The 17,572-nt window shown below is 42.8% G+C and overlaps 1 protein-coding gene across 5 annotated transcripts in view; it reads left to right on the top strand.

The window, feature by feature from the left end:
- The window catches only part of SATB2 (SATB homeobox 2), a 133,829-nt gene that overhangs the window by 115,091 nt on the left and 1,166 nt on the right, over positions 1-17,572 (top strand). For all 5 annotated transcript variants that reach the window (XM_085870896.1, XM_085870897.1, XM_085870898.1 and 2 more), the window contains 2 exons: positions 12,805-13,125; positions 16,950-17,572. The exon at positions 16,950-17,572 is cut by the window's right edge and continues 1,166 nt beyond it. In XM_085870896.1, the coding sequence (XP_085727022.1) occupies positions 12,805-13,125; positions 16,950-17,572 (944 nt within the window). The remainder of the gene's footprint in view (positions 1-12,804; positions 13,126-16,949) is intronic.

Raw genomic sequence — 17,572 nt, 5'->3', positions numbered from 1 at the left:
CCGTTTCACTAAGGGATGATTTTTGTGAAGTTTTCTTGGAATATGTGAAGTTTTTTAGTTTTCATAGTTTTGTTCCGAGAGCTCTTTTGAGGATTGATCACCACTGAGCCCCTGACAGTTTCCAGCTGCAGTTTGTTTGCAGTAATATTCCCAGGGATGGTTTTTAAGGTCTCTGTGAGGTTCTTTTTATCATTGCAGTTGCTCCAAATATCACTGGTACAATTTCGGCATTCTTCATCTTCCAGGATCTTTTCACTTCATTTTTAAGATCTTGGTATTTGGTCATTTTATTGGTGCTTGTTTGCACGCACTGGTTACTGGTAACACAATTGGGTATAGTAATAGTTTGTAACAAAATGTATTGTTGTTGGCTGGAGCATCACATCTGAAGAATGCATCAAAATTTCTGCTGTTTATTTTAAACTGAGAAAAAGAGCTCTTCATGCTTGTTAGCTTTGTTCATGGAGAAAAAAAGAATTCTCTGTTCTCCTGCAGTGTGTGTGTGTGTGTGTGTGTGTGTGTGTGTGTGTGTGTGTGTGTGTGTGTGTGTGTGTGTGTGTGTGTGTGCGTGTGTGTGTGTGTGTGTGTGTGTGTGTGTGCGTGCGTGCGTGCGTGCGTGCGTGCGTGCGTGCGTGCGCGCGCGCGTGTTTTTGATCATATTCGGAATGTTACTTATGAAATTGTTTTGCTGAATGTTTAATGCAGTTTTCTGGTTTTTTTAAATCTTCGTGTGATGTCATATTTTTAGCATGGTATATGTCCTGGAGGTCATATTTCTTCAAAAGGGGGAAGATGTTATTGTAAGTGGAAATTGTTCACTCAGTGGAGGTGATTGGTGAATGGATATCGAGTTGTCCTGAGAGGGGGTCGTGATCTGTGGATTGGGAAGTTGGTAACAAGGCTGAAAGAGACGGCAGGTGTTAGTGGGAGCCAAGTCAAAAGCTGACCATTGTAAATTGGCACCTCCATGTTCAGTTTATTAAAATACAGTAAAACCTTGCCGAATGGCAAATAGTTTATAACAATCAAGTCAATGATATATGTTCTCGGCCCCCAAAATTTAAGTACAAAAATCATTAATGAATTTAAATTTAAAAAAGAGATTTTATGGAAAAATAAGAACAATTGAATAAAATAATATCAAACGAGTAAAACAGACATAAAATGCCATAACCCCCCGTTGTTTAGTAATTTTGCTGTTTGGCGTTAAAGGGCTAGCCCATACAAATAAATGGCTGCCAGTCTACCAGTCGGCCATCTTGGATCGGATCGCAAAATGAAGTGTGATTCACGTGTATGCCATCATGTACTGTGCTTGTACCAAGTTTGAACAAAATTGGACAATGCATGTCTAAAATGGTTAAGGACAGACACATTTAAGTAACAACATGGCCATCAGTCAGCCATCTTGGATCTGATCTCAAAAAAAAATGACAGGCCTACTATGTAAGCCATCATTCATTATCTGTGTGCCAAGTTCAACACTGTTTTTCTTTACCACTAGAATGGTTGCCAGTTGGCCATCTTTGATGGAGCGATACAAAATGATGTGCATATGCATATCACCATTTGTTGTCTTTGTGTGAAGGATGAATAAAATCGGTCCATTCATGTCCAAAATATGGTGGCTCACGTACGCATGCACAGACATGGAAATAGACACCAAATCCATAAGTCCCCGTTTCGCACCAAGTCTAATGGCCTAATAATACCATCAATAAGAAGGCTTTTCTGCTTAGAATATCTGTACAGTACAGTACAGTATTATGTTGAGGTTTTTGTTGGGGAGCCCCGGTCAGTGCTGCTTGAACAGGCCCACGGCATCGAGACAGCCGATCGTTCTAATCAGGAGCGATCCACAGATCCCTCAAATATATGTTGTGCTCTTGCTTTCGTGGCACCAGGACCGTGTAGTCTTCCAAAATGCGTTTTGTTGTGTGTGGAGCGGCCTGGCAGAGGTTGCAGGTGTTGTCAGTCGCATCCCTGATAGGCATCCCCAATGCAACAGAACAAAAAGGAATGTGGGGGCCACCTTCTTCACCACGATCTATCACGCTTCTTTTTCTTCAGAAAGATTATTTTGTTCCTTTCTACTGGTTCTTATGTTCTGTTGCATCCTCAATGAAAGTGTTAAACTTGTGAAAACCGAACAAGTTCGGGGGTGGGTTACTTTTTCCGCATCTATGCGGAAATATTGACGCAGAGGGAAAGAAATGGTGTCTGAAAGTTAAACGCAGATATGCTAAATAAAACGGCGAAGTTTTACTGCACTGAAAAAGGTCACCTGTACTGAAAATACCACCAGACATCGTGCACCTGAGCAATGTGTTGGGCCTGAAAGGCGCTTACATATGCTTTCGAGTGGGACTAAACAGGATATAGAAAGTGAAGAGAAATCTTAGTGCCTTCTGTTGGCTTTCACTGGGTGCACTTTGGTCTGTGTTGTGTGGGTGGTGCTCTGGGTGCTTGAATGCTTTGAACCGAGTGGCTTGGAAGAATAACAAAGCACAACAGTCGGGTTTTCCACTGTGGTCACAGCAGCTCCATCTCCACCAGGCATAGTGCACCTGAGCCATGTGTTGGGCCTGAGGGCACTTACATAACATATGCTTTTGAGTGGAACTAAACAGGATATGAGAAATGAAGGTCTGATTGACTACCGTTCAATCATGTATCAATACATGGTGCATTTATACACATCATTGATGAGAAGGAAATTGTTCAGAGGGGTGTTATAGGAATTGAGATGCTCACAATATTCCAAGACATGGCAACTTTATTATTTTCAATATAGCCTCACTTGATTTCAATGCACTTGCTCAAGTTTTCCTTAAAACTGTTTATCCCTGCAACATAGAAGTTTTAAGAATTTCTCCTTCAGCCACATCACTATTGCTTCAGTCAATTCCTCATCATCAGTGAATCAGTTGGCACACAGGTGACACTTAGAATTTTGAATTGGATAATATTCCCATGAGTGGGCATTCCAGCCACTCCGATCCACGGTCATGAATTGCGGACTGTGAAACATGGGTCTGGTGCACAGGCTCAAAATTCAAGACGATGATCTTTACAGCTGAGAGTTGGTTGCAAAGTTTCTTGGATGGCAGTAATCCTTTGTGCTTCTATTTATTGAATTCTGATTAGACTTTGTGATCCCAGTTCTGAAGTCATGCTTTGCTACCATTTACAAAAAAGAACTATAAAGTTGGCTGGATCTGCGTTTAAAAACAAGATTGTAAAATTATTTAAACCAATGGCATATAACAAGCAGAGATGTAAGTTTTTATAACGAGCAAAAAAAAATCTGGCTCTTTAGTGCAAACAAAGACTCCATTCCAAGAAACTTGCACAGTAGAAAGTTGAGAGGTGTTCTTTCGTGTCTTTCACTTATTAATAATAAGGCTGAGCAAGAAAGCATTTTGAACGTGCACTGTCTGAGTGCCAGAAAACGTAGCAACTGAGCTTACCATGGTGTACAAGGACATGCCTTTTTTTTTTTTTAAGAAAAGAAAATCCATTCTCCCTGCCCTTCCCCTCTAAGTTTGGCTTGATGCTAGTTTGTCTGCAAGGAAACTTGAGTTCATGCAATGAGAGAAATGATCAAGTCCACCATCATGATAAACAAACATCAGACTGTGCTGGATGGAGCCAGATTTCATCCATTGGACAAATTTTTACAGATGTTTCTTCTTTAAACATTACTTAACAATGAGATGAATGCAAATTTGAAAATGGATGTGAGGGAGGGACCCAAATTGATGCTGAGTGATATCGCAGGTTAACTACTTTTCTTGTTTGTAAGAATATGAAACTCTGCATCACTTCTACTGTACTAGTTATTAATTTCCATTAAGTTGTGTTTGACTTCTGATGATATTAATGGTCAGGTCAGTTATGGAAGCCTGCACCAGAGCAGGGCGTTGCTACGTCCACTTTCTGCCAGTACTCCAGGGGCCTCTGCAGATGCCTGGTCCATCCTCATCTCTTTTAGATGCCGATCAACCTGCTGCAACCACGAGGCACATGGTCGGCCCATTGGCCTTCTTCACTCACGAGGCTCCCTCGCTGAGAGAATCTGGTGAGCAGGATCAGTGTCAGGAAAATGAGCCACATGTCCGTACAGCCACAGCTGACGCTCAGGGACTCTCTCATCAACCACTCGTTGGACACAAGTCTGACCAACAATTACAATAGCCAGAGATACTCCGAAAAGACCTGGTACGGAAGGAGTTAAGTCTCCATCTCAGGTCCTTGGTCAGAGTCCAAGTCTCACATCCATAGAGCAAGACTGGAATGACTAAGGACTTGGACTCAGACTTTTGTCGTCCTGCGTAGGTACTGACTGTGCCACACCCCATGATGCAGTGAATCTCTGACTCCTCAGGCCTGACCCAGACATATGTTGACTTCTAGTTCACAACATGCAGAGACATGAATATCACTGCCAAAGTAAGTTAATCTCTCCGTGACTTCAACATCCTCGTAACAAACGTGTACCGACAAGATAGCAGCATCCAAAATGTGATTGAAAGCCTGGATCCTAGTTTTGACCCAAGAAACCTGTAATCCCAGCGGCTCCTACTTCTCATTCAGCACGTCGATGGTCCCCGTAAGGATATCCAACGTCTCCCTAAAGATGACTGCATCATCTGCAAAATTAAGGTCAGAGATCCTGACATTCCCAAACGATGCACCACAGCTTGATCTCTCCTATACCCTCCCTGGAATCCAATCCATACAAGCACTGAAAAGTGGGGTGTGGGGGAAGGGGTTCACTGCAGCCCATGTTTCCACAAAAGGTGGCTGGTTCACAGTTGATTTGGAGAGTCAGCAATAATGATAGTAACATCCCTGACATCCAACTCAGCTGGTGGGTCAGCCTGGCATAGTCGCTCAAAGTAACCGGCCCAGCGGACCTTCACTTTGAACTCCTCTGTCAATAGCTCACCACCCTCCACTCTAACTGCAGTACACCAAGGGACGGTCTTGGCGGAACACAATGCAGAAATTCCTCTGTAATCATGATGAGAATCACTTGACCACAGGTGATTCTCTACCCCTTCACTGATTCCTTACATATAGGCCTCCTTGTCCACCCTCAGCGCACATACCGTTTTATGCTCAGTTCCCTGAACAGCTCAGCTCTACCATTAAGCCTGACCCTGGAAATGGTCAATGCTATCCAGTGTCCCTTGGGAAACAAATTTCTTCATTGCCTGAAGGTGGGTTCCAAGACACCCAGACCCCCAAATCCCCACTCAGCCTGTTTGCAAATTCCTCAGCTCCGCTCTCATTCTTGAGCTTGCCAACATATACTAGCCTAGGCTGGGCTTGTCCCATTCTCCTGGATTTGAGTTGCAACTTCAGAGATGATGCATCAAGCCTGTGGTCGGTATCGAGGAATTGGGCACTCCGATAGACCCTGCAGTTCTGGAGCATCCTCCAGCGACCACCAATGGTCACATGGTCAATCTCCTTTGCCACACCACCAGCATTGGAATAAAAATCCAGCGATGAGCCTGTGAGTGTTGAAACCATGTAGCCACCCTAAGTCCATGACTTCTTGCAAAGTCAAGGAACTTAGTTCTATACTGGTTCACAGTTCCAGACCAATGGGGACCAACACATGTCTTATAACCATCCCTATCAATATCAGTCTGTATTGAAATCTCCCAAGACTGGAAGAGTATCTCACCTGGGGCACGGATCAACCACAGACTCGAGCGTGGAATAGAATGCCTCCTTCACAGTGAGATCACTTTCATCAGTCGGAGCATATACAGAGACCAGGGAAATTATACCCATAGTTTGCTTGTTGACCTGTGTTACCTCAATTATTATGGGAGTCAGCTTATTGGACACAGCTGCAGCATCTCCTTGTGTATGGTAACCGTGCAGTAGTTGGTGTAACCACCTGCAATGATCTCACCACTATCTGGTCTCCGAACCTCAAAGAGTGCTGCAGCACTCTTTGAGGTTCGAACGCTGGAGCTCGGATAATAGCAGAGACAACAGATCATCCTCTCTTAGGGTGAGGATATTCCAGGCACCCACCCAAAATAACTGCCTCAGGTTAACCAGAGGAGACTGCCTTCTGGTGGATGACACCTCAGGACCACCACGACACACATCACTGCAACCCAACCCAGGAAGCTTTTACCCCCATGCTTTTCCTCCCATCATCAAAAAATGGGTGTCCCGAAGGTTTTGTGCACATCTCATCATCCGAGGACAGCTGCACAGAAGATAATTCCACGGAGTTGGTTTTCAGTTTTCTTTGTGTTGTTTGTGTTCTGCATAATGAAGTGTTTTATGGTGGCCAGAGTGAAAATACTGCCACCAACCTCCAAGAGAGAAGGTAACGCAATTGCAGGAGGATATCTGCAGACACAGTTGGGCACCAGATATGAATGGTCGTTGGCTCACAAGGAGCTCCTCCACCCTTTAGCAGGTTTTATTTTTAATCCTGCTCGGTGTCCATATCCATAGGTGGGGGAGACTGTTTAGTCGCCGACAACCCGACCATGAAACAGATTGGTACAGGTTTGCATGGTACTTGCAGCAAGCAAATCACAGACCTAATCTGTCCTGCCCTGACAATTAATGATCAGATTTCTCCAAACATCCCAATCCTGCAATGTTTCCTGACCGCTCAGTTGCAGCGTTTACCCCATCTGTCCATTACATACACGGTCATCCTCTTCTTCCCTCAACCTGACCCAGCATGGTTGATTTCTCCAGACTTTTGTTTTCTGCACGCATGATGTGTCCAAAGTATGACTCTTTCTGTTTTAGCAGATCAGAACTTCTGATGTAACTGGTTGTCTGATTTCTTCAAGCATCGATTTGTTTGTTTTTCTTTCAGTGCGTGGAATTTGTAACGTTTGACAATTATTGAAATGTGGTGTTGAAGACAATCTTCTTACTTTCTTCCTTTTTCACTGTCCATGAATCACATCTATCCATTCCACTTCAATACCAGAGCATTCATCAGCCTCCTCTTGGTTTGTATTGTCACATGTTTGTCTTTCCAGATCGTTGTCAATCCTGGCATTGCTGTTCTACCCAATGCTCGTAGCCTGGTGTTGGCTTAGCGGTTGGGGTGGTGGCTTGGGATCCTGGAGTCCTGAGTTTGAGCCCCGTTAGCCACTGAATTAACACCAGGGGGTTGACTCAGCCTGTCATCCTTCCGAGGTCGGCGAAATAAGCACCAGTATACTGGTAATTGGGGCACTGCATCAGCGGCATAGTCGTGCCCCTAGCCAATGATGCAACCAGCAGCCAAAATAGGCAGCACATGATGGGAACCCAATGCCAACCATCTATTAATTTTTCCTTCACATTCTCCACTCACTTCAATCTTAGATCCCAGGAAAATGAAACTTTCTACTATTTCCACTTGATCATCTCCCAATCCGAAAACCTCGATAAGATTTTAGTCTTTTTTATTTTATACTTAGGTTTAACTAAAGACCAGATTTTTCACTTTCCATCTTTACTGTTTGCATCAGTAAAGTTTCTGCCAACATAGTAGTATCGTCAACAAACCTTAGGTTGTTGATGCAGTACATATTCCTCCAATCATGTACATATTCCTCCAATCATGTACATATTCCTCCAATGCTCACTTTGTACTCGCTCTACAAATTGAACAAGTGAGGGGAGAGAACGTACCCCTTTCTGACCCCTTTTCCAATTCCAAACCATCCTGTTGATCCATACTCTGTTCTTACTGTAGGTTTTTGTTTTGTGTGCAGGTTTCTTATCAGACACATCAGGTGCATCAACATCACCATTTCTCTCAGCATAATCCACGATTAACACAATTTAAAGCTTTGCTATAACCTAGAAAACAGTGATACACCTTCTTCTGACATTCCCTTGCTTTTTCCATCATCCACCTCAGATTTATGATTTGATACCGAGTACCTCTTCCTCTTCTGAAACCTGCTTGCTCAATGGGCATTTCCCACTTAATGACATCTTCTATTCTATGTTTTTTGTTGTTGGCTTTTTTTTTTACTTTTAATATTTACATCTGCACTATTAAAATGTGGGGTGTGTATCTGTACTTCATATCATAGGCGAAGAGTAACAAATAGAGGATATGTCCTGAGACACCCCAGTGTCTCTGACATAACTGAGATTTAGGGCTGGTAGGATGGCTTAGACATATGCACACTCGCTTGTAAGCTGTCTAGCTTGAGCTTGAATCTCGACTCGGCTATAAACTGTGATCCCGGTGTTTCACAGGCAGTGTGATTCATCAATGTGTGTGCCGTCCCTCGGATGGACGTTAAACTGGATGTCATCTGCCGGCATTAGATGGTGGACGTTAAAGATCCCACGGTGTCCTTCGCAAAGAGTAGTGATATCGCAAGCTATCACCAACACCATGGTCAAATTCCAAATTCCTGCCCTGACTTCCTGAGCCAGAGTGGCGACCCAACCAAGACTGTAGCTCAGTAACTACTTTGGCAGCACCAACGCTCTGCATAGAGCATGGAACATGATGATGATGATGCTGATGATGATCCGAGTCTTGGTATGAGTAGTTTCAAAGTGCATGTTATGACAAATATCTTTGTTCATAAAAGAGTTAAATAACAGAGGATGGAAGGATCACATAATAACTGGAATGGAACAGGTGAATATTTGATGAGTCGACAGACAGGGTTAGCAGGTGTGAAAAAGATGGTCTTCATAATCTACAATAATAATGCAAGGATTAACATACACCGTCATGCCATGCCTTGTACTTCGGGTGACACATGATATCATTTTACCTTATCAAGGAGGGTAGGTGCAGAAATTTTTAGGAATGCCAGTGTAAACAAGGCAATACATATATATATATATATATATATATATATATATATATATATATATATATATATATATATATATATATATATATATTCCAATTTCTATAATTATTTCGTCATACGAAAGTTGGTGTCATGCTTGGCTTACCTTTAGCATTTAAATCTTGATTTTCATTTCTTCGAGTTGACATTGAATGAATAGTTGGTGAATACAGAGTGCTTCCCAGAAGCTTGCAAGTTTTCTCAGGGTGTGTACTTTCAGTGTGATGTGTGAGCCAACTTACCGATATGGTGTAGTCTGTGTTTGTTATGAGGAACTACAACGGCACTAGGTAGAGCACATACCTCCGCCAGGCTCAACAGTTTGCATTTTGTATCCAACTGATAGGCTGAATCTGCATCCGGACCTTAACCATTATCTAATCGGCTTGTTCTTGTCACCTTCCCAACTCATCCACCAAGTGTTGTCATAATCCATCCATAACCTCTTGAGATATGCTAAATATCCTTTTGGCCCTACCACTTGATAGTGAAGAATCACTTTCAAAAATCTAGTACCTGGATCCGGATCTTCACCAAATCTCAATTCGTTCTCGTCTTTGGGTGCGATTCAAATATTATGTACACATAGGTCAAACATTGACATTTTGCATTCACAATATGGATATGGCCACTTAAGATTTAATTAGTTCCCCCCTGACCCCTCCCCCCTTGAATTCCTACTGGCACATCTAGTAATGTTTATCTCCCACACTGGCCAATTTTCCTGCAGTCCCAGGTGATGGCCCAAGCAGCAATTTCATTCCTAAATGGCAATCGACAGCTGAGAGCGCAATAAATTTGATTGGAGAAATTATTTTGGTGCTGCTTCATTAGTGCTGCACCATGCAAGAAAGTGCATCAATAAATGCTAAAATAACGTGTCCAATGCACAAAATTGGGGCAGGGGACAAAAATCCCCGCTATCATCGCACCATGGAAAGAAGAAAAAAAAAATCTTCCACATCCTCTGAATTTACAAGGACACTCACATAAGAAGAATGGACCCATCATCCTCTGTAATCAATGTGTGGCTGTTGGAGTCATATTGCCATCTCTACCAAATTAATCTACCCTGCACTCACTCATCCTATCGCTAATGATTATCGGAATTAGGGTTTTCCGGTACGAGAAGGTTACCGTTGAGGGTTTTTTCTTTGTGAATTGAGGCAACGTTGAAAACTTTGTTTCATAATATGAAGTTGCTTTAACGAAAGATTTAAAGCAAGGACAAACAAGCAGATGGTCCGAAGGCATGCCACTTCCTGTGTTTTGTGAGAACTCTCTTCTTCCCCCAAATTACCCTTTTCCTAAGCACTCTTTTTCGAGGTTATTGTGATTTCCCCGCCACCCCCGTCTCCTTCACCCCTTTTTGTTTGTTCATTGTCGGTTGGTTTGTTTCTTTCGTTTCATCCCACCTTTCAACTTCTTCCTCTTCTTGTTGTGTTTCATTCAGTTTGTGTGCAGCTTGTTCGTCCCCATGTGGTCCCCTCCCCTTGATCCCACTTTCACTATCGCTTCTGCTCTGCTGTTGGTGTTTCCCCCTTTCCATTTTGCTCCATTCTATTCTGCTTTATCTCTTCCACGAGCGTCGATCACGCGTACCAAAAAAAAAAAAACTTTGGCTGAGTTGACCCCCTTGATACAGGATTTGCTGTATTTTATTTTAATTTATGGTTATCCATGATCTCAAGGTCTTATAATTAAAAAAAAAAAAATTAGCTTTTCATTGAATCAATTCACAAGAAATATATTTCTTTTCCAATTTTTTTTTTCCAGTGTCTGTCAATGATTTGTCAACCATAAATCCATGACCTCCGAGTAACTGTAAGGAAAGACGCACTGCTTGTCCTGATGCAGATTGCAAATATCTCATTCGCAAAGCTTCTTGACGACAATCTGTTCCATTAACATCAAACGTTCCAGAAAAAATATAAATAAAAAGTGCTCTTTGGGACCAGAGGTTTGGGGTGGGGGGAGTGTGTGACACCATTGTTATTAATGAGAGTTGTTTTTGTATTGTGCAATGTTCACTGTGCGTGTTTTTTGCCCTGTGAAACCATTGAACACTTATTACTCATCTATCTATAATTCCAGCAATCTCTGTGTGTCTGTCTGTCTGCCTGTCTGCGACCGCTGTTTCTCGACAACCACTGGTCCGATCTAATTGAAACTTGCCAGGTATATTGCTGGAGACCTGTGGATGTGCCTTTTCAAGGTTTGATATGAATCGGACAAGTGGTTCCCAAGTTATGGCCATTTATTTACCAAACCAATGACAGGACACGGTTCTTTGACATCACGATTGACGGCACAATTCTTCTTCTTTTCTTTTTTTTGCACGTACGGCCACGCACGTGCAGGCACGCACTAGTTATTTTAATGGCAAGAGGAATGGGGGGGGGGCAGCCACATTTTTACTCCTTTGCTCTTGGAGTAGTTTGTACATATGATCCCATACAGGACAATGATATCTACTATAATAAATAGAGCTTGTGTGGGTTTAGCTACATTGCCAATATTCACTCATCGACTGGATGCGGCACTGATTAGTTGAGTTGCCCGGTTTTCTTTTCTTCGTGTCTTCGAAGGTGGCCCTAGATGGGCACTCTGGCCCAGAGACGAACCATTAAGAATGGAAATGATTAAATATGATGAAATGTTTAATGATCATGTTTTTGTTTCCATTGGCACCGTTTGTGTCAGCAAAAAAAAAAAAAAGTGTCATCACAATCGACTCACAAGAGTGTTACAAGCTTCAAATGCGATCACATGGAATATGATCTGTTGTGATCAATGAAATTTGTTTTTAAAATGACGGCAATTATAAAGTGCATTTCCAAGAATGTGCCACAGCAAATTGCCCACCGAAGGTGGGCTGAGAAAGGTGCTGGTGCCCGCTATTTTAGGAAATGGTGTGCTTCAATTGCAAGGATATACAAAAAAAATTAAGATTATAGGAGGCCAGTTTATCCATCATGCTTGTGCTTTGTTGAACATCCTATTATTAATCTATCATTTTACTTGCTGTTAAGTACTCACCCCATTTTTGCCATTTAACTTAATCAAACTTAACATTCACATCCCTTTATATTTCCCTTGCATGTCCAATTTAATCTTGAGGCAAGGAATTTGGTCATGACAGACACGTTAAAATACTGTGGGATATTTAACTTTCACAACATAAATTCAAATGGCACAGCCGGCTTTCCATCCCCAAACAAAGGACTGTATGTTCTGAGATGTGACACCCCCTTGCCAGCACTGCACCTTGACGGGCTGTTTTGGTCGAATTTGATGAAATAACAGAACAAATCCATGACCAGATGGCTGAGGCGAGCACACTGAGCTATTCTGCCTTTCCTCTGCGTTAAACACCCAGCCTTCCATCCAAGTATTAATTGTTCGTGCCTGGTGTTTCCTTACTGATTAGGGTGGTGGGCTTGGGATCCGTGGGGCTTGAGTTCAAATCCTGCCTCCCATTGAATTAATACCAGGTGGGGTTGACTCAGCCTGTCATCCTTCTGAGGTCGGCAAAATGAGTACTAGTTTTCTGGGATGTTTGAGCCATTTGAGTATCCTGCGTCAAAGTGACGATCCATCCAGGATTGTGCACAATAGCCCAGAGGAGACTGCTTTGGCAGCACCGACACTGTACACAGTGTGGTCCCACTGGATGGATGGATTAATTGTTCTCAAATCTCCTGAGCTTCTCTGATCTGGTGCATTCAGATTGATAAGTCATCGATGTTAATTGACAATATTAGTAGATCAAGTGACAAATAAAGACTATGTTGGGTTTCAACCTGGGGTCACATCATCGTGAGTCATATTATTCAAATGAGAATGCAAAACAAGCTTTCCAATACACAACAGCATTTATGAAGAAACTCATAAAGTGCAGTTTATTTACACTGGTTGTGTTCAATATCTCCAGGGCTGGCTCTGTGAGCTCCTGCGTTGGAAAGAACCACCGAGCCCAGAGAACAGGACACTCTGGGAAAACCTGGCCACCATCCGCCGTTTTCTTGGCCTATCACAGTCCGAGAGAGATGCCATCTATCAGGAGGAGGCTGCCAATAGCTCGCACCATCATGCTACAGTTGCAGCCGCCACTGTCAGCCCACACCACAACTTTCACCACCACCATCACCACCACCTTCCGCATCCTGTGGCACAACCCCGAGCACCTTTCCCTGCTCACGATATGCTGGACAGGTCGCCCTTCAGACAGCCTTTACTATCTGATTACATTCAGGTTTGTATGACATTGGTGACTACAAACTGTAAAAAGTAGCGGTAAAGTTCAGTTGATAAATTAGAGTATTAATCTGTATTGACTGGATTGATTTCATTCTAGGTGAGAATAAAAAAAACATTGACATGTTAAGGATGCTTTTTAAACATTTATTGGCTTCATATACTTAAATGCAGGTAACTCCCTTCTAAAGTTATTTTGGATTAGGGGAACTGGAACGCACATCCAGCCAAGAAGGTTTTTTTTGTGGATGAAGGCCCCATGTTTATGTTTTGACCACCAAATGCCCTTCAAATGGCACAGATTTATTTGCTGGATTTTCCTTCTGCTCCCTTAATGGATGTTTTTTCCCAAGCTGCACCTGGTTATTTTATACCAGGATAGATCTGGTAGATCTATCTTGGTGTAAAAAAAAATATATATATAAAATAAGATCGACCCCACCCGCATCATTGGCTGAGGGTGCTTGGCTGTGCTGCTGATTCAGTGCCCTCTCTAGGTTAGGGGCAGGAATTTGTGATTTGCTCATGGTGCCAGCAATAGTTCACCTACTCTTCATGAAGGACGCTGTGAGAAATTTAACGTCCACCAACTAATGCTGATAGACGGGACGCCCAGTTTAATGTCGATCCAAGAGACGTTGATGAATCGCCCTGCCTGTGAAACATTAGGATGACAGTTTACAGCTGGGTCGGGCTTCAAACCCAGGCTAGACAGCTTGGTGGCAAGTGTGCATAACTCGAGGCCATCCTAGCACCCTGGCTTCACAATATACTTGTGGAGAACTCTGAGAATCAATCTCGTAAGTTTTGAAGATCTTCACATTTTCTCACAGAACTAAATATTTGACACTCCCAACTTCAGACTCGACTCCCATGCACCCTACCTTTATCTCGTCTTACTCCACCATCAACTCCAACTCCACCCCTTTCCCCTCTCTAATCCCACCTTCCCCTTTTTGTATATACTATATTGATAGACCTTGATTGACTTGGGTATTGCCATTAATCCCTGCATGACCATTTACAGGAAAATGCTTAGTTGGTGCAGTAGGCGTGGCAGCTGATTAATGTGAAATCATTGTTTGATTCATAAATGGGATTTTCAATTCATGCGTAACGTAATTACCCCACAAAAGCTCCTCCTCGTTTCCCTTTCAATTACTAGCTCGAGCACTTGTAGATGTTAATGAGACCTGTAAAGCCAAAACTACTCCAACATATCGTATGCAATGACCAGTTAATTGTGTGACTTTTCCCCAAGTATGGATTTCCTGAGGATGTGTATGTCTAAAAATAATTTGACAAGCTAAATAATGTGATTTTTTTTTTTTTGTATGTTTTCGTTTTCCCACATCCCTCCTGCCAGGGGGCATTTTGCCCCACTTTACTCCAGTTATTAACTTTTATAATTTGAGTTTAATTTCACTTTTAAATTGGTATGTTTGTGACCTCATGCCTGTTTTCCACTCTGCTGCCATTCTTGATGCTGTTCTTCGTCAGGCATTTCCATCATTCCTTCCATTCAAAAATTTTCACCATTCATTGAGAAATACTGAAGAGACTCCCAAACTCTTCTCTCCCTGCTGTGAAAAGGGTTTTTACGACATTGTGAGGATCCGCTCTGTTTGCATTATCACAATACCAAGGCAACAAATGCAACATAGCAGCTGCAAGCCTCAATATTTTGGGAAGGGTTGTAAAGGACCGAACTTATTGACTCCACTAAGCTTGGTGATGTTTAATGATTAAGGTGGCTGGCTTAAGATCTTTAGGTCTTAAGTTCAAGTCCCTGTCGTGTTGTTAAATAACACCAGGTGGGTTGACTCAGCCTGCCATCCTTTTGAGGTTGGCAATAGTGAGTACCAACTTACTGGGAGCAGGGGCACTGCACCAGTGGTACAGTGGCACTCCCAGCAATGATGCAACCTAGGTGTGGGGAGGTGGAAGTTAATATTTCAATTTGACCTTCAAATTTGAAAATCTTTATAATCTTCCATGTATATTTGATGTATTTTTATCTTTGAATATCCTTGTATTTTTCATGTATGTTTGAATGATTAATGCATCTTTACAGACTGATTTGAATTTTCTTCATCTGCAGTTGGCATCATTGGAAGGGGCGGGGTTGTAGTTGGGTCATTGATGTAGTGTTTCCTGTAGGTTGGGGTCGGAGCTTGTAATTTGGCCGTTGTGCCTGCGATAGCTCACCTACTCTTCGCGAAAGACACCTTTAACGTCCACCGACTAATTCCGGCAAGATGGGACGTCCAGTTTAACGTCCATCCGAGGGACGGCACACACATGGATGAATCATCCTGCCTGTGAAACACCAGGATGACAGTGTATAGCTGGGTCGAGATTCAAACCCAGGCCATACAGCTCAAAGGTGAATGTGTGTATACCTCTCGGCTATCCTGCTGGCCAATCATTTGAATGGTTTGATTTGAATGATTGAACAATGTATTTTGGAATATTTTAGTAATTAGTAGCACTGAATTTAAATTCTTAGTAATTTTCCTCAATGTTTAATCAGGATTGATTATGTTGGTCCAAGTGTGCCGGCACGCTTGCTGATCAGCCTCACATCAGAAAAAGCTGCATTCATTGTTACACTCCATTTTTCTGTTTGTCTGTCTGTCCGTTCACTTGTATATTGTAAATCTTGAACGGAACATTGTTATGTAGCTCCACTAAACTTGGCAAATATAATTGGGGGCCCCTTGGGGAGTCTCATGGTCGGGGTTGTTTTGGGTGGTTGCGTGAGTGGGAGGGGAAGATCATTGTAACAACTTTCATGATCACAACGAAATTTAGCACACATGATGGGGGTCGATTGGAAGTAAAATAGGGGTTGGGGTGATGAAGGGGGAAGGGGATGTTCTCTATATCCGGTCTGGCTATTCACGTCAACTCGATGGGCCGCATTGCCACCAGACGCTTGCATCATGTTAGCCCCATGGGGGATTTATGGTGGAAAAATTAAATTATTAGCTTTAATACATTTTGGGATTTAAGGTAGGGGTGGAATGTGGGGAAGGTAATCTATTTAACTGCTTTAATTGATCGTGACCAAACTTTTCAAGGATATGTTGGTCCCATGGGAGGGGTGGGGGTAGTTCACGATTTTACGAAGGGGGTAGGAGTTGGTTGTGTTTGTAGTCTTGAAAACAGTTTGAGCATAGCATATGGACCCCCCCCCCCTTGCACTTGGCACTTGTTTGTTCATCCTGTTACAATTGAAAAGTGAATATAAATGACAATATGGGAGTGAGGGAAGGGGTGAAGGGAGGGTGTTTGTTGATTGAAGGGAGGGTGTTGTATCTTGTTCCATCTCACTTTTGTTGAGGAAGTGTGAATCTGCAATTCTTTGTTGTGACATCCCGACATTATGGTTTCCAAACTCTTTCCTAGTATTGAGTAGAATCACTAGTTGATTTTAAAAAATCCAGTTTGACTTCTAAACGACTTGCTTATGAATGCAAGGCCATTGCAATGAGTGGGATGAAACGGCATTATTCACTCTAAACTTTAAGAGCACACTAAACAAGTAAAATAGAACAGCGAGCTATCTGTGATGATTTATTGTCTTCGTATAGTTCTGGTTTGACTTGGCTGGCTAAGCTTCTACTATGGAACCTGGTAATTGCAGGTTCAAATTTCAACCCCACTAGGAAGGCAATGGCAAACTACCCAATGTTTTTTTGTTGAACATGAAGCTGCCTTGGCAGCATTGTCCTTGGATGGATTGTACTTGGACCTACTATGAGGCAGCTTACTGATTATTGTAATTATGCTAATAGTTCCCTGTTTTGTCTTGTGCAGCATGCGGTCAAACAGGTGATGTCTGTTGAGAACACTCTTCCTGTACAAACTGGCCTGCTGGGAGGCTGCCACTATGCAATGGAAGAAGATGAAGATAATGATGAAGAGGAACACTGCACACATGAAAAGCCAGGGAATGATGGGAGGGAGCCAACAACGGAAGAGGAAGTTGAAAATATGTCCATAGTTCTTGAAAGCCAGCAGCAGGAAGGGGATAGAGATGATGAACATGGAAGAGGACAAGTGGTAGAGAGTGATGAAGGAGGGAGAGGAGAGGGGGTAGAGGAGGAGGAGGAGGAGGAGGAAGAAGAAGGAAAAGAACAAGAGAATGTTGGGGAAGATGGGGTGGTGGAAAACAGCGGAGACCGAATGCCAGGAACAACAGGTTTAAGTAGACCGCGGGCAAGGACGCGCATTTCTGTTGAGGCCCTAGCTATACTGCAGAGTTTCATCCAAGATGTAGGCCTTTACCCAGATCCTGAAGCTGTACAGACACTTGCTGCTCAACTTGGCTTGCCCAGAACGACCGTCCTCAAATTTTTCCAGAATCAGCGCTACCAAGCCAAGCACCATTCAGGACGCACACAACCTACGGAGCTGGACCCTGCACCCTCCCTGCCAGG

Source organism: Eptatretus burgeri, chromosome 2 (assembly GCF_056783735.1).
Source record: "Eptatretus burgeri isolate ZD-2024b chromosome 2, Ebu_testis_v1, whole genome shotgun sequence".
NCBI lineage: Eukaryota > Metazoa > Chordata > Myxini > Myxiniformes > Myxinidae > Eptatretus > Eptatretus burgeri.
Note: the sequence above shows the minus strand (reverse complement) of the source record. Positions and strands in the feature narration are given on the sequence as shown.